Source organism: Eretmochelys imbricata, chromosome 2 (assembly GCF_965152235.1).
Source record: "Eretmochelys imbricata isolate rEreImb1 chromosome 2, rEreImb1.hap1, whole genome shotgun sequence".
Lineage (NCBI taxonomy): Eukaryota > Metazoa > Chordata > Testudines > Cheloniidae > Eretmochelys > Eretmochelys imbricata.
In genome coordinates this window covers 2,012,024-2,037,755 of record NC_135573.1, presented here as the reverse complement: position 1 = coordinate 2,037,755, position 25,732 = coordinate 2,012,024, and the positions used below count along the sequence as shown (strand labels likewise).

The 25,732-nt window shown below is 56.8% G+C and overlaps 1 protein-coding gene across 1 annotated transcript in view; it reads right to left on the bottom strand.

Moving 5' to 3' along the window:
• The window catches only part of WDR97 (WD repeat domain 97), a 73,578-nt gene that overhangs the window by 25,801 nt on the left and 22,045 nt on the right, over window positions 1-25,732 (bottom strand). The window contains exons 12-21 of the mRNA XM_077810531.1: window positions 19,528-19,683; window positions 15,603-15,866; window positions 12,215-12,478; window positions 11,828-11,959; window positions 10,518-10,641; window positions 10,239-10,375; window positions 8,771-8,905; window positions 7,798-7,941; window positions 3,629-3,826; window positions 1,707-1,828 (exon numbers count right to left, since the gene is read on the bottom strand). Of these exons, the coding sequence (XP_077666657.1) occupies window positions 1,707-1,828; window positions 3,629-3,826; window positions 7,798-7,941; window positions 8,771-8,905; window positions 10,239-10,375; window positions 10,518-10,641; window positions 11,828-11,959; window positions 12,215-12,478; window positions 15,603-15,866; window positions 19,528-19,683 (1,676 nt within the window). The remainder of the gene's footprint in view (window positions 1-1,706; window positions 1,829-3,628; window positions 3,827-7,797; window positions 7,942-8,770; window positions 8,906-10,238; window positions 10,376-10,517; window positions 10,642-11,827; window positions 11,960-12,214; window positions 12,479-15,602; window positions 15,867-19,527; window positions 19,684-25,732) is intronic.

Sequence of the window (25,732 nt, the reverse complement as noted above, 5' to 3'; positions counted from 1 at the left end):
GCCCTGGGGATGGGAGACCTGAGAGCCTGTCACCTGAGCCAGGAGGGGGAGGGGGAGGTGACACCTCTGCCCAGGAATGTGAAGACAGGCTGAGAAGGGAGCCTGCTGGGGGGGTTTAGTTTCAGTTTTGTGCTGGGTGGAGGAACGCAGGGAACCCCAGGCCTGGGGTCTAAGCTCCCTGCTCCCCCATAAGGACTCGACTGAGGGGTCCTGGTTGTACCCACAAGCTCTGTTTTGGACTGTGTTCCTGTCGTCCAATAAACCTTCTGTTTTACTGGCTGGCTGAGAGTCTCAGTGAATCCCTGGAAGAGGGGTGCAGGGCCTGGACTCCCCCACACTCCGTGACAGGTCCCCAGGGACAGACGAGCTGCGAGTGGCTTGTGCTGTGTGTACGCCCCACCTGACAGGCCCGGGACGGGGGAGGGGGGGAGCCTTTCCTCCCTTTAGATGAGGGGGTTGGAAGTGGTTCTCTGTTGCCTTGAGCTGTGATGGCTGGTGGGCCCAGCTCCCGCAGCAACCGCCTGCTCTGTGCCCCACGCCCTGCCGCAGGGGGTTGAGTTTAGCCCCGAGCCACACTATGTATTATGGGACGTCTCAGATCACACCTTGGCATGTAACATGGCAGCGTGCTAAATTCAAACACACGGGCAGTGTAGGGCAGCGGGGGCCAGCCTCACGCCCTGCCTGCATCCCCACTTCCTTCCTGCACCGCCTGCCCCCATTCCCCAGTGGTGGGCTCCTCCTGACAGATGGAAATGTGAACCAAAGTGCTCTTGGACCCCAGGCCAGCCAGAACTCAGATCCTCAGACCAAGGGGATGTGGGCTTAAATCTGTCACTGCATGTCAGGGGGTCTCCAAGTCCTTCTCTCACTACACACTGGCCAGAGCCTGAACCCTCAGCCCCAAGCATCCCGGCGCGTTGCAACGTGCCCAGCCGTTTGCAGGCTCTTCTTCGCTCTGGGGCTGGCTGGCTTCCCCTAAGGACGGGGGCTAACACAGAAGTGAAGGGCCCCTAGGCCCCCCACCACAGACGCTGAGTTCCCAGGCACGGACTCTTCTCCTTTCGACAGGGTCCAATGGGCATCTCCTACGTGCGAGCACGTCCAGGAGCACCTGCACGCCCATGACCCTCCCTGCCAGATCAGTGATAGCGAAAGGGAGACGCAGGATTCGATGCAGGGGCGCAGACAGCCAGGGCTGCACAGGACCCTCTCGCCAAGGGTGGGGAGACTGTGCAGAGAGGAAGCAGAGGGGAAAGAGGTGACCTGGGCCTGCCCTCATTCTGTCCTGGAGGGGCGCAGAGTTAGCCACAACTGGAATATGTTCATGACAGGAGCTACCATGTTGAGCAGCACTGGCTACTCCTCAGCTTTGGTCTTGGCTGTGCTCCCTGCCCGCTCACTGGATCGAGTGCCGCACCCCCGGGATCTCCGACAGAGCCCTTGATTGGGGGAACAGGCATGGGAGGGGTTTGGCTAGTACTGACCGGGGATAGCCTATGAGTGCAGCACAGCCCTGGTGCAGGGCACTTTACCCAGACTTCCCTCATCTAGAGCAACCAGTGTCCCCCAGCAATGGAGCCCAAAGCTCACCCTTGTCATGGAGGCCAGGAGTCTGAGGTCACTGACGGAGTGTGTGGCTCCGTGCCCCCAGCCCACCCTTCACACTGCATGCTGGTCATCCCTGCACGCAACCAGCCCCTCACCTGCTGGAGATGGGACTGTGCAGGAAGTATGCCATAAGCTCCAGCAGCAGCTCCTTACTGTCTCTGCAGAAGGCCATGAGGGCATTCAGGGAGGTCAGGACAAACTTTTTCTGCATCTTTTCCTGAGAAGAGAGAAGACAGAGCATTAGCCTGCCCCAGTCCCAGTGAGGAAGAAGCTTCCCCCATGGGATGCCCAGAGGCTCAGGCTGGGACTAGCAACCGAAGAACGAGAAAAACCTATTCACGTGGCAGCATGCTGGCTGATGGCGAAGTGGCAGCCAGATATGGTACGGAGCACAGGAGTTCAGGAGGCCCCTAGGGCAGGGGCATGTGGGGGGAATTCTCCTTCTTCCCTTTGACGACCTTTGAGTCAGGGCTGCTGAGACCCTCCCTCTCTCAGAGGCCTGTAGCAGAGAGCCAGGAAGCAGCAGGCGGCTGGACTGTCATGCCCTGTCCATGACCGAGCGCAGACAGGAGGCACTAGGTAAACAGACACAGCCAGGCACTGCAAATGCTAACGAGCGCACACCTACACTCCATCCCGAACCGGCACAGACTGTCCCCTCAGCAGGCTGATACAAGATCCCACCTGCGCTTGGTGCACGCACACAAGCACATCAAATACCAGTTGTATGAGGAGGGGTCCGCGTTCCCCCGCGGGTCCATCTGGACACACTCTTCACTTCCTCTCCTAACGCACTGCGCACCATTGCCGTGCACTGAGGACCTTACCCAGTTCCCATCACAGTCTGCCATTGCCTTCAGTGAAGGCTGGATCTGATCCTGACCATGGCGTCTGCTACGTCCGGGGGCTGCATGCCGGGGGTGGGGGGGTCGTGCCTGAAGTTTGTGAAGTGCTTTGAGATCCTTTGGTGAGACAGGCGATATTATCCCCATGCGTGCACCAAGCACAAACACCCTGGTGCAGAGCTCCACGCACATACCTTGCACCACACGTACCAGGGCGTGTGCCCAGCACAGGGGCACAAGACACTGCCATGCATGGCCTCTGGTCAGCCATACCCATGGGCAAAGGGAACAGTTCCTGGTTTGATGTCAGCACCCTGCCTCGTTCCTTCCTCAGGGCTGGGTGGGAACGACACTAACTAGCCTCTCACCACCTCTTGTTGTGGCCTTTCTACGGGTCTCGGCTTCTCCTAACTGACCCTTCACCACTTCGTTCTCAATCTGATCGATTCATTGAGCTCCACCTCAGACTGAGACTCTCAGCCCCTCAATTCTAGGACTTGCAGCTTCCTTGGGTCTCCTGGTTGATTTCCTGGAGGCAATCTGGTGTGTTACCCCCTTGCTGTCTCAGGCCTTTCTGCCTCTCGCCCTGTCTCTGGCCTCTCCCCTTTGTAGCAGGTCTGGTTTTCTCTGTTGGTGGCAGAGGTGGGTGCCTGTCTCCATGACTGGTGGCTCTGGCAGCTGCGTGGGGTTGTGATCAGACTGCTGGGCTGGAGGCAGGAGAGATGCTCTCCTCCCCTCTGACTGTGCTCCAGATGAGCCCCGTTACACAGCCACTCCTTTTAGTTCTGCTTCCAGCTCCCTGGAGATCACTGTGGGTGGCCAGGAAACTACAGGTTCTCCAGAGCTAGCAACCAATCCCCATCAGTTCTGAGGGCTCCAAGCTATACCCAGAGTAGGGTGACCAGACAGCAAGTGTGAAAAATCGGGACAGGGGGTGGGGGGTAATAGGTGCCTATAGAAGATAAAGCCCCAAATATCGAGACTGTCCCTATAAAATTGGGACATCTGGGCACCCTAACCCAGAGGGAGCCGTTTCAGACCATCCTGGGGAGCGGGTGGGGAAGGATTACCACTGCCCTTTCCCACCCAAGTGCTGCAGAGCACTGGTGTGCAGGGGTGCAGTTAGCACGGCCCTGGGGCATGCTAACCCTTCTGAACCCCGGGATCCTTACCTGCAGTTTGGGCGGGTCGCTCTTGTTCAGGATGAGCAGCAGGGCCTTGCAGACCTCACGGCCGTTCTCCACCCCGACCTGCTCATGCAGCGTTAGGATGGCCTGGACTATGTAAGTCTTTGCACTGTAATCCACGGTGAGCAGCGCCTCCAGGAGCTGGCGCACAAACCCGCTCATGCTCAGTCCCCGCAGGGAATCCTGGCAAGGGGCAAAGGGGACATTCTGAGACACTCCTTTCCCCTTTCCTCCTTTCTATGTGTGGGGAGAAAATGAGCCTGCTCAGAGCCGCCTCCCCCTGGGGCTCTGGGGGGGGTCACACCCCCAATCCCACGCCAGCTGCCCGACTTTCTGCCATGGCAAGGCACGCGCAGGTGCAGCTTTGCAGGGTTTCGGTAGGAGTATGAGGCGCAAGTGGTGTTCTCGTCCATCCTCCCCGTGGAAGGAAAAGGCCGGGGCAGGGACCGTCGAATCGTGGAAGTCAACGAATGGCTACGCAGGTGGTGTTGGAGAGAAGGCTTTGGATTCTTTGACCATGGGATGGTGTTCCATGAAGGAGGAGTGCTGGGCAGAGAGGGGCTCCATCTTACAAAGAGAGGGAAGAGCATCTTTGTGAGCAGGCTGGCTAAGCTAGTGAGGAGGGCTTTAAACTAGGTTCACCGGGGGAAGGAGACCAAAGCCCTGAGGTAAGTGGGCAAGTGGGATACCGGGGGGAAGCACAGGCAGAAGCGTGTGAGAGGGGAGGGCTCCTACCTCAAACTGAGAATGAGGGGCAATCAGCAGGTTATCTCAAGTGCCTATACACAAATGCACAAAGTCTGGGAAACAAGCAGGGTGAACTGGAGGTCCTAGTAATGTCAAGGAATTATGACGTGATTGGAATAACAGAGACATGGTGGGATAACTCACATGACTGGAGTACTGTCATGGATGGATATAAACTGTTCAGGAAGGACAGGCAGGGCAGAAAAGGTGGGGGAGTAGCAATGTATGTAAGGGAGCAGTATAACTGCTCAGAGCTCCGCTATGAAACTGCAGAAAAACCTGAGTGTCTCTGGATTAAGTTTAGAAGTGTGAGCAACAAGAGTGATGTAGTGGTGGGAGTCTGCTATAGACCACCGGACCAGGGAGATGAGGTGGATGAGGCTTTCTTCCGGCAACTCGCAGAAGCTAATAGATTGCACGCCCTGGTTCTCATGGGCGACTTTAATCATCCTGATATCTGCTGGGAGAGCAATACAGCGGTGCACAGACAATCCAGGAAGTTTTTGGAAAATGTAGGGGACAATTTCCTGGTGCAAGTGCTGGAGGAGCCAACTGGGGGGGGAGCTTTTCTTGACCTGCTGCTCACAAACCGGGAAGAATTAGTAGGGGAAGCAAAAGTGGACGGAAATCTGGGAGGCAGTGACCATGAGTTGGTCGACTTCAGGATCCTGACACAGGGAAGAAAGGTAAGCAGCAGAATACGGACCCTGGACTTCAGAAAAGCAGACTTCGACTCCCTCAGGGAACTGATGGGTAGGATCCCCTGCGGGGATAACATGAAGGGGAAAGGAGTCCAGGAGAGCTGGCTGTATTTCAAGGAATCCCTATTGAGGTTACAGGGACAAACCATCCCGATGTGTCGAAAGAATAGTAAATATGGCAGGAGACCAGCTTGGCTTAACGGTAAAATCCTTGCGGATCTTAAACATAAAAAAAGAAGCTTACAAGAAGTGGAAGATTGGACAGATGATCAGGGAAGAGTATAAAAATATTGCTCGGGCATGTAGGAATGAAATCAGGAGGGCCAAATCACACCTGGAGCTGCAGCTAGCAAGAGATGTTAAGAGTAACAAGAAGGGTTTCTTCAGGTATGTTAGCAACAAGAAGAAAGCCAAGGAAAGTGTGGGCCCCTTACTGAATGAGGGAGGCAACCTAGTGACAGAGGATGTGGAAAAAGCTAATGTACTCAATGCTTTCTTCGCCTCTGTCTTCACGAACAAGGTCAGCTCTCAGACTGCTGCCTGGGCAACACAGCATTGGGAGTAGGTGGCCAGCCCTCTGTGGAGAAAGAGGTGGTTAGGGACTATTTAGAAAAGCTGGATGTGCACAAGTCCATGGGACTGGATGCATTGCATCCAAGAATGCAAAAGGAATTGGCAGCTGTGATTGCAGAGCCATTGGCCATTATCTCTGAAAACTCGTGGCGAACGGGGGAAGTCCTGGATGACTGGAAAAAGGCTAATGTAGTGCCAATCTTTAAAAAAGGGAAGAAGGAGGATCCTGGGAACTACAGGCCAGCCAGCCTCACCTCAGTCCCCGGAAAAATCATGGAGCAGGTCCTCAAGGAATCTATCCTGAAGCACTTACACGAGAGGAAAGTGATCAGGAACAGTCAGCATGGATTCACCAAGGGAAGGTCATGCCTGACTAATCTAATCGCCTTCTATGATGAGATTACTGGTTCTGTGGATGAAGGGAAAGCAGTGGATGTATTGTTTCTTGACTTTAGCAAAGCTTTTGACACCGTCTCCCACAGTATTCTTGTCAGCAAGTTAAAGAAGTATGGGCTGGATGAATGCACTATAAGGTGGGTAGAAAGTTGGCTAGATTGTCGGGCTCAACGGGTAGTGATCAATGGCTCCACGTCTAGTTGGCAGCCGGTATCAAGTGGAGTGCCCCAAGGGTTGGTCCTGGGGCCGGTTTTGTTCAATATCTTCATAAATGATCTGGAGGATGGTGTGGATTGCACTCTCAGCAAATTTGCAGATGATACTAAGCTAGGAGGAGTGGTAGATACGGTGGCAGGTAGGGATAGGATACAGAGGGACCTAGACAAATTGGAGGATTGAGCCAAAAGAAATCTGATGAGGTTCAACAAGGATAAGTGCAGGGTCCTGCACTTAGGATGGAAGAATCCCATGCACTGCTACAGACTAGGGACCGAATGGCTCGGCAGCAGTTCTGTGGAAAATGACCTAGGGGTGACAGTGGACGAGAAGCTGGATAGGAGTCAACAGTGTGACCTTGTTGCCAAGAAGGCCAATGGCATTTTGGGATGTATAAGTAGGGGCATAGCCAGCAGATCAAGGGACGTGATCATTCCCCTCTATTCGACATTGGTGAGGCCTCATCTGGAGTACTGTGTCCAGTTTTGGGCCCCACACTACAAGAAGGATGTGGAAAAATTGGAGAGAGTCCCGCGAAGGGCAACAAAAATGATTAGGGGTCTGGAACACATGACTTATGAGGAGAGGCTGAGGGAGCTGGGATTGTTTAGTCTGCGGAAGAGAAGAATGAGGGGGGATTTGATAGCTGCTTTCAACTACCTGAAAGGGGGTTCCAAAGAGGATGGCTCTAGACTGTTCTCAATGGTAGCAGAGGACAGGACAAGAAGTAATGGCCTCAAGTTGCAGTGGGGGAGGTTTAGATTAGATATTAGGAAAAACTTTTTCACTAGGAGGGTGGTGAAACACTGGAATGCGTTACCTAGGGAGGTGGTGGAATCTCCTTCCTTAGAAGTTTTTAAGGTCAGGCTTGAAAAAGCCCTGGCTGGGATGATTTAATTGGGGATTGGTCCTGCTTTGAGCAGGGGGCTGGACTAGATGACCTCCTGAGGTCCCTTCCAACCCTGATATTCTATGATTCTATGATCCTATGAAACGAGGCAGTGAAATTCATCAAGCCACAGAAATTAAAGTTTACTAAGCTAACCTCTGCGGTCTCCCGGGGAGAAGCGAAATGGCCTTTCAGCCTCTCGCAAGAGGCGGGAGAACGCGAAGCGGTAGCCAGTGCTGTGTGTGCACAGAGAGCCCTCCCCATGCTGTGCTGGCATGGGCCCTTCTTGCCTGCTGTCAGGGCTGAAGAGTCAGAACTCCTGGCACCGGGGTTAACGCCAGTCCATCGATGGACAGCTTCTAAACCACACATCATAAAAATACCTGGCACTCTGCTAGCTCTGTAGCCTCCCAGTGCCGGGCCACTGTTAACTGGCTAAACCTCAGAGCCCCGTGAAATAGCTCCGTCTATTACCCACTCTGTTGGGGCACTGGCTTGCGCTCGGTCACACGGCAAGCCTGTGGCACAGACGGGGTTAACCCTCGGGCGCTCCTGGCTCCCAGTCCTGTACTCTGCTCACTCGGCCACACTGCTGTGTTTGGCCAGTGACACGGACCGAGGCAGCATCTCACCATTGAGCTGAGGACGGGGTAGATCTGCCTGAACCATTCTGTGTCCTCGAACTGGAGGATGAAGGATGGTATCTCGCCTCCGGAGGCAGAGGCCTGGGGCTGCTCAAACTCATCCGGCTGCGTCAGGAAAAAACTCGTCACACTCTGAAACAAAAGCAAAGGTGAGCCAGGAGAGCCAGCCCAGAGCCACGCAGGCCAGCCCAGAGCTAGCCCGGAGCCACGCAGGCCAGCCCGGAGCCAGCCCGGCGCCATGCAGGCCAGCCCAAAGGTAGCCCAGAGCCACACAGGCCAGCCAGAGACTGCCCAGAGCCATGCAGGCCAGCCCAGAGACTGCCTGGAGCCACGCAGGCCAGCTTGCTAGAGGTGACGAGAGCCTGGGGCAGCATAAAGAGGCCCTTTACAGGCCTCTGTCATGGAGTGTGGGGGAGTCCAGGCCCTGCATCCCTCTTCCTGGGATTCGCTGTGACTCTCAGCCAGCCAGTAAAACGGAAGGTTTATTGAACAATAGGAACACAGTCTCAAGCAGAGCTTCTGGGTACAACCAGGACCCCTCAGTCAAGTCCTTCTGGGGAAGCAGGGAGCTTAGACCCCAGCCCTGGGGTTCCCTGCGTTCCACCACCCAGCCCCAAACTGAAACTAAACCCCCCCCCAGCAGGCTCCCTCCTGCAGCCTCTGTTCACATTCCCCTCCCCCTCTTCGCTCAGGTGACAGGCTCTCAGGTCTCCCATTGAAACTCCCCTGCCACATTCCCAGGTCAACACTCCCCCCTCCCCGCTGCGTCACATCGTCTCTTCTCCCTGAACACGTGTCCTTCACCAGCTATCCCGGGGGTGGCAAAGGGTGCATGCTCAGGGCACCTGGTTTTCAAGAGGAAACATCCCAGCTCAGTAAAAACCACCCTGGGATCAATCTGGGCACAGACGGGCCAGCTGGCAGATCCCAGACCCCCACTGCAGACACTGCTACAAGTTACCTCCTTCCACTTGGGGACAGGCAGGGAAACGGATATCTTCTCTAGAATCGCCGTTGTCCTGGCCGCCTCGTCCTCTTCCTCCTCGGCACCCTGCCACTCCTTGCCGCGCTCAGGGCCTGCCCTCTCCACCTGACCCTAGCGAGGAGGAGGAGGAGCTGCCCCTTTCTGCCTGCTGCTGCACCCACATCCCCCTGGGCTTGAAACTCAGGCGGTCTGAGAGTCAAGAGGTGGGATCTCCCAGTGTCTGAATGCCGGGGAGGGCAGCCGGCTGTGAGTGCCACGGGGTAGGGTGTAGGGTGACACCCGCGCTCCCTGGCTTACCCCAGGGTATAATGCTGGCCCGGGGAGGGCAGCCGGCTGTGAGTGCCACAGGGTAGGGTGTAGGGTGACACCCACGCTCCCTGGCTTACCCCAGGGTATAATGCTGGCCCGGGGAGGGCAGCCGGCTGTGAGTGCCACGGGGTAGGGTGTAGGGTGACACCCACGCTCCCTGGCTTACCCCAGGGTATAATGCTGGCCCGGGGAGGGCAGCTGGCTGTGAGCTGACACAAGACTTGTGGGAAGAGGTGAGAGGTTTTTCGCAGGAGTGAGTGGGTGGGATTCTGTGGCCTGCGTTGTGCAGGTCAGACTAGATGATCATAATGGTCTCTTCTGACCTTAGTATCTATGAATCTATGAATCTAAGAGCCGTGGGAACGGTGTCATTGCAGGAACTCACTGCTCTGCTCTCGTGACTCTGACCTTTGGACAAAAACGAGGCCCTGGGGCTCCCGCTGTAAGCCCAGCCCATGGCCAGGCCAGTCTGGGGCCTTGCTCTGCTCAAGGAGGCTGCCCTGATTCCAAGCCCCGGGGTGGGATGACGGAGCAGTGGGACAGGAGTGTGGAGACCAGCACTGACCACAGCGACTCTCCAGGAGCGAGGCTGGGCTCCTGCCTGATTCCTCTCCCCTGGTCCTTGCAGAGACTCCTCCAGGCTCCTCCTCAGTCACCTCACACCTCTGGCTGCAGTTCAGCTCCTTCCACTGACAGGGAGGCCGGGAGATACTCTCACTCGGCAAGGGGGTAGGTTTTATGCTGTGTGTATTGAGCAGGTCTCCTGGCTCAGCCTGCAACCCCCATGCCTGCAACATCTGCCTGCCCCGCAGCTGGGAGAGGGCAGCACCACTGGCCTGCCTGCAGTGGGGCCCAGGCCACTGCCCCAGCACCCAGCGGGCCTGGCTGCGGGAGGAGCAGACCAAGAGGCAGGGAGCAGTCTCCCTGCTGGAGCCTGCAGATCACTGCACTGCAGCGCAGGGAATCCCCAGGAGATTCAGGGAGAGCAGGACACACAACGGGGGCTCCAGACCGGAGCCCAGGGGAGAGGCTCCCCTGAGAAACAGCGAGGAGCGGCAGAGTGCTGGGGAGAGGTGTCAGGAGATCTCTGCCTATGGATAGCGCTTTCTCTCTTGGACCATCCGCACCCCTCTACCTGTTGCACTTCCAGCCACGTGGCCTGCAGCGATTCCCTCGAAGACTCTATGTCATCCTGGCTCCGGAACTGCTGCATCACCACCGAATTGGGCAGGAAGCCGGATGACAGCCTGCGGACCTGCAGATGGGACAACTCTTGAGAGACGGAAACAAAACATATCAGAGAGCAGCTCGCGCTCCAGGGGCACGGCAAACCACAGCCACACGGCTGGGCCACAGCCACCACCCACGGGGGATCCGGGCCAGGCCACTTGTCCGGGCTGCCACCACCATCTACCTGGGTTCCGGGCCAGGCTATGCAGCTGGGCCTCAGCCACCATCCCTGGGGGAACCGGGCCAGGCCACACGGCCAGGCTGCAACCACCATCCACGGGGGATCCAGGCCAGGCCACACAGTCAGGCTGCAACCACCACCGACGGGGAACCAGGCCGGGCACAACCACTGCCCCCCGGTGAACAGGGCCAGGAAGCGCGGCTGCTGTGTAATCACTGCCCACGGAGGATCCTGCCACGCCCCTGGGGAACTACACTGGCCTGCACGCCATTCGTGTTCTAGTCTACTTGTCAGCAGTCACAACATGCAGACATGTTCTCTTAAAGAGCCAGTCCGTCCCCAGCAGAACTGGCTTTCTGGGCCAGCTCCAAAATAAGCCTCCCAGAGCTGAGCTGGAGTCCTGTCCCCGTGCACTGCATGGTCTGTGCAGGGCACCCAGGAGGGCCGGGGAATGCTGCATAGCGGCTCCTCCTCCTCTGCCTAATTCTTCAGGGGGTTGTGACAGATCCTCACCCACTGGGGGGGCACCAAGGCCTGGGCGGCCCAGGGGAGGGGCTGACAGGCCCAGAGCAGTAAATGGGAAACAGCTAAGTAGGGAGGAGCTATTCCCCAGAGCGGAAGGACAGGCACGAAAGGGAAGAGATCAGGTGGAGAGGCAGGCCCTGAGCAGTGTGGATGGCTCCCTGGGCAGTGCGGATGGCTCCGGAGCGATCCGCACGCCTCTGCAGGGCTCTTGGAGAGGAAGGTTCCAGCAGGAGACAACATCAGCACCTTTCACTGGAGGGCTGGATGCTCGGATGCCCGCTGCATCCCGGCTGGGGTAACGGGCTGCCCTGAGCCGGGACAGCGTGCGTGGTGCTCAGAGCTGGAGGACGCAGAGGTCAGTGAGCTAGACAGCCACAGACAGGGGAAGGAAACATGCCCAGGCCTTGACAGTCAGGGGATCAGAGAGGAGTTAGGCAGTGGTTCTCAACCATTGACCACGGCGGGCTGCATCCAATACTACCTGTATGGCCCTGAGGATGCCCCATGGGCCGCAGCTGTGTGCTGACTGGGCCGGAGGTTGAGAAACACTGAGCTGGGACCTGGGGGTCTTCAGGACCATGGTGGCAGGTGCAGGGCCGGCTGCAGGCACCAGCTTTCCAAGCAGGTGCTTGGGGCGGCAGTCTGTGTCCTGCGGCAGCAATTCGGCAGCAGCCCCGCCACTCTTCCCACCGCCGCGGCAATTCGGTGGCGACTGCTTGCGGTGGCAAAATGGGCAGGAGTTTGCGGTGGGATCCCCAGCAGGCTTTGCTCAGCTCACATGGGCTCACCTTGGACGTCTGACTGCTGACCTGAGACGCGGAGGGGCCATGGCTGTTGACTTTGGTGATCTGCTGTGAAGGTGACCGGCTGTGGCTGCCGGTGCGTTGGCTCTCACTGGCTGCCGCGGCCTCCTGGCGAGCCTTGGGGACCCGGATGCAGAAGGGAGTTATTCCGCTGCTCTGGCTGCATCTGCCCCTTTCTCATTCCTTCCTGTTCCCGGCCCACCTCATGCACCTGTACCCCGGCCGCGGTAGGGGAGGCTGCAGCTCAACAGCTGCCTGGCCGCTCTCTCTTTCCCCCCAGCCAGCCTGCCAGCTGCGAGGCTAGAGAGCCCCTGCCCCCCAGCCAGCCCACTGAACCCCCGACGCCTGCTCGGCATTCATCCAAGCCCTTACCTGGGATATCTGACCCCGGATGCTTGCCAGCGAGGTGCGGCGCAGGGAGTCTTCCAGCCCTCGAGAAGTGCTGGGGGTCGGAAGTCCTAAAGGTGAGCCCCGGCCTGCGGGAGGCTCCAGGGCATCCTCTCGGCAAACCCCATCTGCCGCGGGAGCCTGGGGACGAAGGAGCTCGCTGTCACCGTGCACGTCCCAGGGTCCCACGCGCTGCACCTCCGTGGCTGCCTCGTGCACCACCGCCAGGCACCAGGGCAGGAGCTGCCACTGCGGGGCAGGCAGAGCCCACGGGGCCAAACCGCCCGGCAGCCGCCCGCGCTCCGGGGAGCAGCTGCAGCTTTGTGCAGTGGGGCTCGTGACGGGTTGGGTGTCCACAGCACAGCCACGGGGGGGCCAGGGGGAGACGGGGGCAGAGAGAGCAGGGGAGCCACGGGACACCTGCTCGGGGATGGTGCTTGGACCGGACCTCACCCCCCCTCCCTCACCTTCACACCCCTACCCCCCGCACACCCCTACCCCCCCACGCACACAGCCCTCACACCCCTACCCCCCTCACACATCCCCACACACCCCTACCCCCCTCACACACAGCCCTCACACCCCTACCCCCTCACACATCCCCACACACCCCTACCCCCCTCACACACACCCCTCACACCCCTACCCCCCACACCCCTCACATTCACACCCCTACCCCCCACACACCCCTACCCCCCGCACACACAGCCCTCACACCCCTACCCCCTCACACACACCCCACACACCCCTAGCCCCCACACCCCTACCCCTCTCACACATCCCCACACACCTATACCCCCCCCACACACCCCTCACACCCCTACCCCCTCACACACACCCCACACAACCCTACCCCCCTCACACAGACCCCTCACCTTCACATCCCTCACCTTCACACCCCTACCCCCCCGCACACCCCTACCCCCCGCACATACAGCCCTCACACCCCTACCCCCTCACACATCCCCACACACTCCTACCCCCCTCACACACACCCCTCACACCCCTACCCCCCACACAAACCCTACCCCCTCACGCACACAGCCCTCACACCCCTACCCCCCTCACACACACCCCTCACACCCCTACCCCCCACACCCCTCACATTGACACCCCTACCCCCCACACACCCCTACCCCCTCACACACACCCCACACACTCCTACCCCCCTCACACACACCCCACACACCCCTAGTCCCCACACCCCTACCCCTCTCACACATCCCCACACACCTATACCCCCACACACACACCCCTCACACCCCTACCCCCTCACGCACACCCCACACAACCCTACCCCCCTCACACAGACCCCTCCCCTTCACATCCCTCACCTTCACACCCCTACCCCCCGCACACCCCTCCCCCCCCCCACACCCCTACCCCCTCACACATCCCCACACACCCCTACCCCACACACACACACCCCTCACACCCCTACCCCCTCACACACACCCCACACAACCCTACCCCTCACACACACCCCTCTCCCTCACATCCCTACCCGCCTCACACCCACCCCTACCCCCTGACACACACACACACACCATCACACTCACACCCCACCCCTCCACAACCTCTCCCCTACCCCCTCACGCACACTCGTACCCCCCCACCCCTCCCCCTCACACCCCTCTACCCCGCCACACACACACCCCTCCCCCCTCACACACACACCCTTAACTCCCCACCACATACCCCTACCCCCCCCACACACACCTCACCCCCACTTCCCTCACCCACACCCCCACACTGCACACACATGCTCCTAACCCTGCCCCCACCCCCCACGTGCTCCACACCCTCATCCCCCATGCCCCTCACTCCTGCCCCCACTCCTCTCACCACCCACACCCCCTTCACCTCATCAATCCCAGCCCACACCCTCCCTCCCTCCACAGACACACAAACCCCAACCCCCTCATCCCTTCCCCACACACACCCGCCCTCCTGCCACCCCTCACCCCCAATCCATTTCAACCCAGTGAGGCCCCAGAGGGCAACCAAGCGACAGCCCCTCGGGTCTCTGCCAGAGATGGGTCCGACCCGCCCAGAACGGGGCGACTGGCTGGGGTGGGCTGTGGGGGCCCTGGGCCCGTGGCCAGCAGAGTCTATTCCTGATCCCGTGACCGGCTGCTACACACACCCCTGCCAGCGCTCGCCCGGCCACGACACCCCAGCCAGCCCCTGCCTGACGCACCCGGCCCCACTGGCACTGCCAGACACTGAATCGCGGCCGTCTACACACCGGCCCGGCCCCACAGCCTGCCTCCCCACGCCTGTTCCCCAAAGACGGGCTCCATTACGGGTGTGCCAGCGGCCCAGGGTGCTCCCTAGGGAGGCGAGTACCAGGGTGAGAGGAAGGGAGGGACTCGGGCGTCTCTGGGACGTCGCTGTCCGACAGACGCGTGGAGAGGGGCGAGGCGGGTGGGTTTGGGGTCCGTGGCGACACCTTCCAGCTTCGTAGCACCGACTCCCCCCGGGAACGTCCCCAGAGACCTGGGAGGCAACAAACTGACATTCCAACCAGGTGGGACCAGGCTGAGCACCGGCGTGGCCCCGTGGCGAGTAACGGGCTGGGAGACACAGCAAACTCCCCAGCCTGGCCACGCACCCCCCAGCCAGGGCCCAGCGCCTGGCGGGGAAGGGGACAGGAGCAAAGGGAGCTGCGTTGTGAGCCACGTTATCATCTCCGCCAGGGCGGGGATCAGCACACGGGCCTGGCTGCGCTGCTCTCCTGCGGGGCAGCCGCGGGGTCTGACGCAGGGCTCCGGCAGTGAGCACATGGAGGCCAAGTTTGTAAAGGAGAATAATCCCCCCAAGACAGACCCCTCCCAGCCAGTCAGTACCCCCAAGCCAGATTCTCCCTTCTCCTCTATAACTTGCCAGTCACCCCAGGACTGGTCCCTCTCTTTCCCTGTGGTTTATGGACTGTCCTGCCGCTCTCCCCCCACCGCCAAACAGCTGTGAGGCTAGAGAACGTAAGAATCAAAGAACGGCCACACCAGGTCAGACCAATGGTCCATCGAGCCCGGCAGGCCCAGCGGCCAGCGCCAGGTGCTTCCGAGGGAATGAACAGAACAGGGCCATTATCACGGGATCATTCGCTGTCATCCCCTCCCAGCTTCTGGCAGTCAGAGGTTTAGGGACACCCAGAACAGCAGGTTGTGTCCCTGCCCATCCTGGCTAATAGCCATTGATGGATCTATCCTCCCTGAACATATCTCATTCTTTTTGGAACCTCCTCCCCCAGCCAGCCAGAGGTGAGATCAGGTGTATCCCCCGACCCCCAGCCAGGCCCGAGGCGAGATCAGATCCGACAGCAGACCTGCTGCCTTGCCCCAGCCTGCTCGGCATTCATCCAAGCCCTTACCTGGGATATCTGACCCCGGATGCTTGCCAGCGAGGTGCGGTGCAGGGAGTCTTCCAGCCCTCGAGAAGTGCTGGGGGTCGGAAGCCCTAAAGGTGAGCCCCGGCCTGCGGGAGGCTCCAGGGCGTCCTCTCGGCAAACCCCATCTGCCGCGGGAGCCTGGGGACAAAGGAGCTCGCTGTCACCGTGCACGTCCCAGGGTCCCACGCGCTGCACCTCCGTGGCTGCCTCGTGCACCACCGCCAGGCACCAGGGCAGGAGCTGCCACTGCGGGGCAGGCAGAGCCCACGGGGCCAAACCGCCCGACAGCCGCCCGCGCTCCGGGGAGCAGCTGCAGCTTTGTGCAGTGGGGCTCGTGACGGGTTGGGTGTCCACAGCACAGCCACGGGGGGGCCAGGGGGAGACGGGGGCAGAGAGAGCAGGGGAGCCACGGGACACCTGCTCGGGGATGGTGCTTGGACCAGACCTCACCCCCCCTCCCTCACCTTCACACCCCTACCCCCCGCACACCCCTACCCCCCCACGCACACAGCCCTCACACCCCTACCCCCCTCACACATCCCCACACACCCCTACCCCCCTCACACACAGCCCTCACACCCCTACCCCCTCACACATCCCCACACACCCCTACCCCCCTCACACACACCCCTCACACCCCTACCCCCTCACACATCCCTACACACCCCTACCCCCTCACACATCCCCACACACCCCTACCCCCCTCACAGACACCCCTCACACCCCTACCCCCTCACACATCCCTACACACCCCTACCCCCCCCACACACCCCTCACACCCCTAGCCCCCACACCCCTTCCCCCCTCACACACACCCCTCACACCCCTACCCCCCACACCCCTACCCCCTCACACATCCCCACACACCTATACCCCCCACACACAACCCACACAACCCTACCCCCTCACACACACCCCTCACACCCCTACCTCCCTCACACACACCCCTCACACGCCTACCCCCCTCACACATCCCCACACACCCCTACCCCCCCACTCCTCACATTCACACCCCTACCCCCCACACACCCCTACCCCCCTCACACGTCCCCACACACCTATAACCCCCACACACACCCCACATACCCCTACCTCCCACACCCCTACCCCTCTCACACATCCCCACACACCTATACCCCCCCCCACACCCCTCACACCCCTACCCCCTCACACACACCCCACACAACCCTACCCCCTCACACACACCCCTCACACCCCTACCCCCCTCACACACAGACCCCTCACCTTCACACCCCTACCCTCCCCACACACAGCCCTCACACCCCTACCCCTTCACACATCCCCACACACCTATACCCCCCCACACTCCTCACACCCCTACCCCCTCGCACACACCCCCCACCCTCCCACCTCCCTCACACTCACACCTCTACCCCCCACACCTCTACCCCCCCACACCCCTCACCTTCACACCCCTACCCCCCACACCCCTACCCCCTCCACACACACATGCCTCACACTGGCACCCCTACCCCCCTCACACATCCCCACACACTCCTACCCCCACACCCCTCACATTCACACCCCTACCCCCCACACCCCTACCCCCCCCGCACACACAGCCCTCACACCCCTACCCCCTCACACACACCCCACACACCCCTACCCCCCACACCGCTACCCCTTCACGCAAACATGCCTCACACTCACACCCGCACACCCCTCACACTCACACCTCTACCCCTCACACCCCTCCCCCCCACGCACAGACCCCTCACCTTCACATCCCTCACCTTCACACCCCTACCCCTCACACTGTGACGAAGTGGGACTGTTCTTGATGTTTCCTCCGAGTGGTGTGGGGGTGCCTCGGTTTCCCCTGGGCTGTTCTTGGATGTCTAGGGGGTGGGATAAGAGTGTATGATCATTGCAGAGCCCTAGAGGGCAGGTGTGTGCAGGGGTCTGGACACAGAGAATGGCCGACACCCTGTTTCCTGGCAAATGATGGACTGGGCCCTTCCCCCCTGCAAGGTGAGAGCTAAAGGGTGGGAGAACAAAGGAATCAGGTGACCACCTGGCCCGGGAAAGGGACAAAGCCCAGGGGAGGAGGGGCTGGGGGGAGTTTCAGTTTGGGGCTGGCCGGGACATGGAGTGAAGGGCAGACGTGGTTGTCTGGCTCACTGCCCCCCAAAATGGACCCAGCTGAGGGGTCCTGTTCTCTGCACCTACAAGCTCTGTCTTAGACCATGTTCCTGTCGTCTAATAAACCTTCTGTTTTCCTGGCTGGCTGAGAGTCACGTCTGACTGCGGAGTTGGGGGGCAGGACCCTCTGGCTTCCCCAGGACCCTGCCTGAGCGGACTCACTGTGGGAAGCGCACGGAGGGGCAGAGGATGCTGAATGCTCCGAGGTCAGACCCAGGGAGGTGGAAGCTGTGTGAGCTGTGTGTCCTGAAGACAGGCTGCTCCCAGAGAGGAGACTTCCCCAGAGTCCTGACTGGCTTCGTAGGGAGCAGTTCCAGAGCATCGCCCGGGGACTCCGTGACACACACCCCTACCCCTCCAGACATACATGCCTTACACTCACACCCCTCACCTTCACACTCCTACCCCCTCACACACACCCCTCACCTTCACACCCCTAACCCCCACACACCCCTCCCCCTCACGCACACACCCCTCACACCCCTCTCCCTCACACCCCTACCCGCCTCACACCCACCCCTACCCCCTGACACACACACACACACACCATCGCACTCACAACCCACCCCTCCACAACCTCTCCCCTACCCCCTCACACACACTCGTACCCCCCACACCCCTCCCCCTCACACACCTCTACCCCGCCACACACACACCCCTACCCCCTCACACCACTCACAGTCACACCCCTCCCCCCTCACACACCACACCCTTACCTCCCCACCACATACCCCTACCCCCCCCACACACACCTCTACCCGCCCCACAAACACCTCACCCCCACTTCCCTCACCCACACTGCACACACATGCTCCTAACCCTGCCCCCCACCCCCCACGTGCTCCACACCCTCATCCCCCATGCCCCTCACTCCTGCCCCCACTCCTCTCACCACCCACACCCCCTTCACCTCATCAATCCCAGCCCACACCCTCCCTCCCTCCACAGACACACAAACCCCAACCCCCTCATCCCTTCCCCACACACACCCGCCCTCCTGCCACCCCTCACCCCCAATCCATTTCAACCCAGTGAGGCCCCAGAGGGCAACCAAGCGACAGCCCCTCGGGTCTCTGCCAGAGATGGGTCCGACCCGCCCAGAACGGGGCGACTGGCTGGGGTGGGCTGTGGGGCCCTGGGCCCGTGGCCAGCAGAGTCTATTCCTGATCCCGTGACCGGCTGCTACACACACCCCTGCCAGCGCTCGCCCGGCCACGACACCCCAGCCAGCCCCTGCCTGACGCACCCGGCCCCACTGGCACTGCCAGACACTGAATCGCGGCCGTCTACACACCGGCCCGGCCCCACAACCGCAGCCCCACTGCCCCGCTCCAAAGACAACACCCCGCTGCGCTGCCTGAGGCAGACACAGCCACTGCCCCCCACAGTCAGAGAGCTGGAAAGGAATCGTGGTGAGAAAAGCAGAGTGGGGGGCAGGGACTGGAAAGAGCCAGGGGGCCCCGAAGGCTCTGAGGACCCAGGGGCGCTCAGCTCCTGTGTAGCCCCATGCTCAGTGCACTGGGGCAGGTCACCTCTCCACTTAGAGTGGAGACAGCGCAGCCTGGTGCTGGGAGCACAGGCCTGGGAGACAGGAGCGCTCCCGGAGTCCTGGCATGGCTCCGACAAGCCCATGCATCACCGTGCCCATCTGTGCCATGGCGCCAGCCCTGTGGGAGAGCTGTGGGCCCTTGGCAGGGACAGGGCTGCACTCAGCCGACCCACCGGCATGGTGGCATGTGTTTACCTTGATCAGTGGACGTTCTGCATCCTCCTCGGCATCCTCAGGGAAGGCCCCTGGGAACATGTGAGAAGCAGCCAGGCCGTAGAGTTTCGGTACCAGTGGGCCAAGGAGACAGGCCTCCAGAATCAGGTCTGCATCAAAGGAATCGGTGTGGGGGATCTGCGTGGAAAGGCAGGGAGGGAGCCGTCAGCCAGCTCTGCCTTCGCCACGGGCACCAGCTGAAATCTGCCTGCAGCACCAGGCTGCGTGGTGAGGCACTCAGCCTGGAGGGGGCCTGGGCGGCCACCCACGCCCTGTGCTCTCCACGCCACACACGTCGGCTTGGCACTGCCTCGAGGCGCTCATTGCAGAGCGTGCCACCCCCTGCAAGCACCACACGCACCACACACTCAGCTTCCCCATGGAGGGTGTTTCGAATACCTCCAGCTGAGCACAATGGGGCCAGCTCCCCAGCGAGCCTTGTGCTCCCAACACACAGACTCTGTAAAGTGCAAGCTGGCCGGCATGTTGTGGGCTCGCACCAGAGCATCTCTTTCCCCCCCCTCCCCGGGGGGGCAGTCACCGTCATGACACAGCCATCGGTTTCAGTCCCAAGTAACTATGCTTAGTACAAACGGCCACACTGGGTCAGACCAATGGCCAGGCAGCCCCGTTTCCTGTCTTCCAACAGTGGTGGGGGCCAGAGGCTTCAGAGGGAATGAACAGAACAGGGAATCATCAAGTGATCCATCCCCTGTCGCCCATTCCCAGCTTCTGGCAGTCAGAGGTTTAGTGACAACCAGACCGTGGGGTTGCATCCCCGACCATCTTGGTCAACAGACATTGGTCCTCCACGAATTTATCTATTTTTTTTTAACCCAGTTATAGTTTTGGGCTTCACAACGTCCCCTGACAATGAGTTCCACAGGTTGACTGTGTGTTGTGTGAAGAAATACTTCCTTTGGTTTGTTTTAAACCTGCTGCCTTTTAATTTCATCGGATGACCCCTGTTTTGTATGTTATGAGAAGGGGCTAATAACACTTCCTTATTCACCTTCTCCACCCCAGTCATGATTTTACAGACCTGTATCATATCCCCCCTTAGTCGTCTCTTTTCCAAGCTGAAAAGTCCCAGTCTTTAATCTCTCTGCATATGGAATCTGTTTCATACCCCTAATCACTTTTGACAGGTTTCAGAGTAGCAGCCGTGTTAGTCTGTATTCGCAAAAAGAAAAGGAGGACTTGTGGCACCTTAGAGACTAACACATTTATTTGAGCATGAGCTTTCGTGAGCTACAGAGTGAGCTGTAGCTCACGAAAGCTCATGCTCAAATAAATTGGTTAGTCTCTAAGGTGCCACAAGTCCTCCTTTTCTTTTTGCTAATCATTTTTGTTGCCCTTTTCTGAACCTTTTCCAGTTCTCATATATCTTTTTTGAGATGGGGTGAACAGATCTGCACACAGCATTAAAGATGTGGGCGTACCAGGGATTTATATAGCACCATTATGATATATTCTGTCTTATTATCTGACTCTTTCCTAATGGTTCCTAACATTCTTTCCACTTGTTTACCTGTTGCTGCACGCTGAGTGGATGTTTTCAGAGAACTCTCCACAATGACTCCAAGATCTTTCCTGATTGGGAACAGCTAATTTAGACCCCATCATTGTATATGTATAGTTGGGATGATGCTTTTCAATGTGCATTACTTTGCATTTATCAACACTGAATTTCATCTGCCATTTGGTTGCCCAGACACCCAGTTTTGTGAGATCCCTTTGTAGCTCTTTGCAGTCTGCCTGGGACCTAACTATCTTGAGTGCTTTTATATCATCTGCAAATTTTGCCACCTCACTGTTTATCCCTTTTTTCAGATCACTTATGAATATGTTAAATAGGACTGGGTCAAGTACAGGCCCCTGGGGGACACCACTATTTACCTCTCTTCATTCTGAAAACTGACCATTTATTCCTACTCTTTGTTTCCTGTCTTTTAACCAGCTGCTGATCCATGAGAGGACCTTCCCTCTTATCCCTTGAGAGCTTACTTTGCTGAAGAGCTGGATCACCCTCATCCACATGCTTGTTGACCCCCTTAAAAATTCTAGTAGATTGGGGAGGCAGGATTTCCCTTTACAAAAACCATGTTGACTCTTCCCCAACAAATCGTGTTCATGTGTGTGTTTGATAATTCTGTTCGTGACTATAGTTTCAACCAATTTGCCTACTACTCAAGTTTGGCTCACTGTCCTGTAATTGCTGGGATCGCCTCTGGAGCCTTTTTTAAAAATTGGCATCACATTAACTATGCTCCAGTCATCTGGTTCAAAAGCTGATTTAAATGAGAGGTTACATACCACAGTTAATAGTTCTGCAATTTCACACTTGAGTGCCTTCAGAACTCTTGGGTGATACCATCTGGTCCTGGTGACTTATTCCTGTTTAGTTTATCAACTTGTTCCCAAAACCTCCTCCACTGACACCTCAATCTGGGACAGTTTCTCAGATTTAACACCTAAAAGGAATGGCTCAAATGTGGGAATCTCCCTCACATCCTCAGCTGTGAAGACCGATGCAAAGAATTCATGTAGCTTCTCTGCAATGGCCTTATCCCCCTTGAGTGCTCCTTTGGCACCTCGATCGTCCAGTGGCCCCACTGGCTGTTTGGCAGCTTCCTGCTTCTGATGTCGTTAAAAAAAACCTGCTGTTAGTTTTTTGTCTTTTGCTAGTTGCTCTTCACATTCTTTTTTGGCCAGCCTAAGTAACCTTCGCACTTAACTTGCCAGGGTTTATGCGCCTTTTTATCTTCCACGCTAGGATTTGACTTCCAACTTTTAAAGGATGTCTTTTTGCCTCTACTCTGTTGTTTAGCCACGGTGGCACTTTTTTGGTTTTTATTCATACTTTTTTAAGTAGGGGGATACATTTAATTTGAGCCTTTATTATGTTGTTTTTTTAAAACGTTTCTATGCAGCTTGCAGGGATTTCACTTTTGGGACCGTGCCTTTTAATTTCTGTTTTACTCGCTTCCTCATTTTTTTGTAGTTCTCTTTTCTGAAACTAAATGCTACCATGGTGGGCTGCTGTGGTGTTTCCCCTTCCCCCACCCCCCAGGAATGTTAAATTTAATTACATTATGGTCACTATCACCAAGTAGTTCAGCTGTAGTCATCTTTTGGACCAGATCCTGTGCTCCACAAGAGCGGCCTCTCCCCTTGTGGGTTCCTGGGCTAGCTGCTCCAAGGAGCAGCCATTTCATGTGTCTAGAAACTTTATCTCAGCATCCTGTCCTGAGGTCGCATTTCCCAAGTCAGTATGGGGACAGTTGAAATCCCTCATTATTATTGAGTTTTCTATTCTCATAGCCTCTCTAATCTCCCTGAGCATTTCATAGTCACTCTCACCAACCTGGTCAGGTGGTCGGTAATAGATCCCTACGGCTACGTTCTTATTATTCAAGCATGGAATTACTATCCATAGAGATTCTATAGTACTGTTAGATTCATTTAAGATTTTTACTAACTTGACTCCATGCTTTCTTTCACATATAGTGCCTCTCCCATAAGAACATAAGAACGGCCAGACTGGGTCAGACCAAAGGTCCATCCAGCCCAGTATCCTGTCTACCGACAGTGGCCAATGCCAGGTGCCCCAGAGGGAGCGAACAGAACAAGTAATGATCAAGTGATCTCTCTCCTGCCATCCATCTCCACCCTCTGACAAACAGAGGCTAGGGACACCATTCCTTCCCCATCCTGGCTAACAGCCATTAATGGACTTAACCTCCATGAATTTATCCAGTTCTCTTTTAAACCCTGTTATAGTCCTAACCTTCACAACCTCCTCAGGCAAGGAGTTCCACAGGTTGACTGTGTGCTGAGTGAAGAAGAACTTCCTTTTATTTGGTTTAAACCTGCTGCCCACTAATTTCATTTGGTGGCCCCTAGTTCTTATATTATGGGAACAATTAAATAACTTTTCCCTATTCACTTTCTCCACACCACTCATGATTTTATAGACCACTATCATATCCCCCCTTCGCCTCCTCTTTTCCAAGCTGAAAAGTCCTAGCCTCTTTAATCTCTCCTCATATGGGATCCGTTCCAAACCCCTCATCATTTTAGTTGCCCTTTTCTGAACTTTTCTAATGCCAGTATATCTTTTTTGAGATGAGGGGACCACATCTGTATACACTATTCAAGATGTGGGCGTATCATGGATTTATATAAGGGCAATAAGATATTCTCCGTCTTATTCTCTATCCCTTTTTTAATGATTCCTAACATCCCATTTGCTTTTTTGACTGCTACTGCACACTGCATGGACGTCTTCAGAGAACTATCCACGATGACTCCAAGATCTTTCTCCCGATTAGTTGTAGCTAAATTAGCTCCCATCATATTGTATGTATAGTTGAGGTTATTTTTTCCAATGTGCATTATTTTACATTTATCCACATTAAATTTCATTTGCCATTTTGTTGCCCAATCACTTAGTTTTGTGAGATCTTTCTGAAGTTCTTCACAGTCTGCTTTGGTCTTAACTATCTTGAGCAGTTTAGTATCGTCTGCAAACTTTGCCACCTCACTGTTTACCCCCTTCTCCAGATCATTTATGAATAAGTTGAATAGGATTGGTCCTCGGACTGACCCTTGGGGAACACCACTAGTTACCCCTCTCCATTCTGAAATTTTACCATTTATTCCTACCCTTTGTTCCCTATCTTTTAACCAGTTCTCAATCTATGAAAGGTTCTTCCCTCTTATCCCATGACAACTTAATTTACGTAAGAGCCTTTGGTGAGGGACCTTGTCAAAGGCTTTCTGGAAATCTAAGTACACTATGTCCACTGGATCTCCCTTGTCCACATGTTTGTTGACCCCTCAAAAGAACTCTAATAGATTAGTAAGACATGATTTCCCTTTGCAGAAACCATGTTGACTTTTGCCCAACAATTCATGTTCTTCTATGTGTTTGACAATTTTATTCTTTTCTGTTGTTTCAACTAATTTGCCCGGTACTGACGTTAGACTTACCGGTCTGTCATTGCTGGGATCACCCCTAGAGTCCTTCTTAAATATTGGCGTTACGTTAGCTATCTTCTAGTCATTGGGTACAGAAGCTAATTTAAAGGACAGGTTACAAACCATAGTTAATAGTTCCGCAATTTCACATTTGAGTTCTTTCGGAACTCTTGGGTGAATGCCATCTGGTCCTGGTGACTTGTTACTGTTAAGTTTCTCAATTAATTCCAAAACCTCCTCTAACGACACTTCAATCTGTGACAATTCCTCAGATTTGTCACCTACAAAAGACAGCTCAGGTTTGGGAATCTCCTTCACATCCTCAGCCGTGAAGACTGAAGGAAAGAATTAATTTAGTTTCTCTGCGATGACTTTATCGTCTTTAAGTGCTCCTTTTGTATCTCGATCGCCCAGGGGCCCCACTGGTTGTTTAGCAGGCTTCCTTCTTCTGATGTACTTAAAAAACATTTTGTTATTACTGGGACGAAGTGGGACTGTTCTTAATGTTTCCTCTGAATACTGTAGGGGTGCCTCAGTTTCCCCTAGGCATTTCTTAAGTCTCTAGGGGGTGGGATAAGGGGGTGTAATTGTTGCAGAGCAAAGGGCCAGGGTACATAAATGGCCGATACTCTGTCTCCTGGCAGCTGATGGCCTGGGCCCTTCCCCACTGCAAGGTGAGAGCTAAAGGGTTGGAGAACAAAGAAATCAGGTGCCCTTTTGGCCTGGAAAAGGGACAAAGCCCAGAGGAGCGGGGGCTGGGGAGAGTTTCGGTTTGGGGCTGGCTGGGGACGAGAAGTGAAGGGCAGACGGGATTGTCTGGCTCACTGCTCCCCAAAATGGACCCGGCTGAGGGGTCCTGTTCTCTGTACCTACAAGGTCTGTATTAGACCGTGTTCCTGTTGTCTAATAAACCTCTGTTTTACTGGCTGGCTGAGAGTCACATCTGACTGCGGAGTTGGGGTGCAGGACCCTCTGGCTTCCCCAGGACCCCGCCTGGGTGGACTCGCTGTGGGAAGCACACAGAGGGGCAGGGGATGCTTAATGCTTCGAGGTCAGACCCTGGAAGGTGGAAGCTGTGTGAGCTTCTTGCCCTGAAGACAGGCTGCTCACACAACGGAGACTTCCCCAGAGTCCGGCCTGGCTTCGTAGGGAGCAGTTCCAGAGCATCGCCCGGGGACTCCGTGACAATTACCTTTTGAGTTTT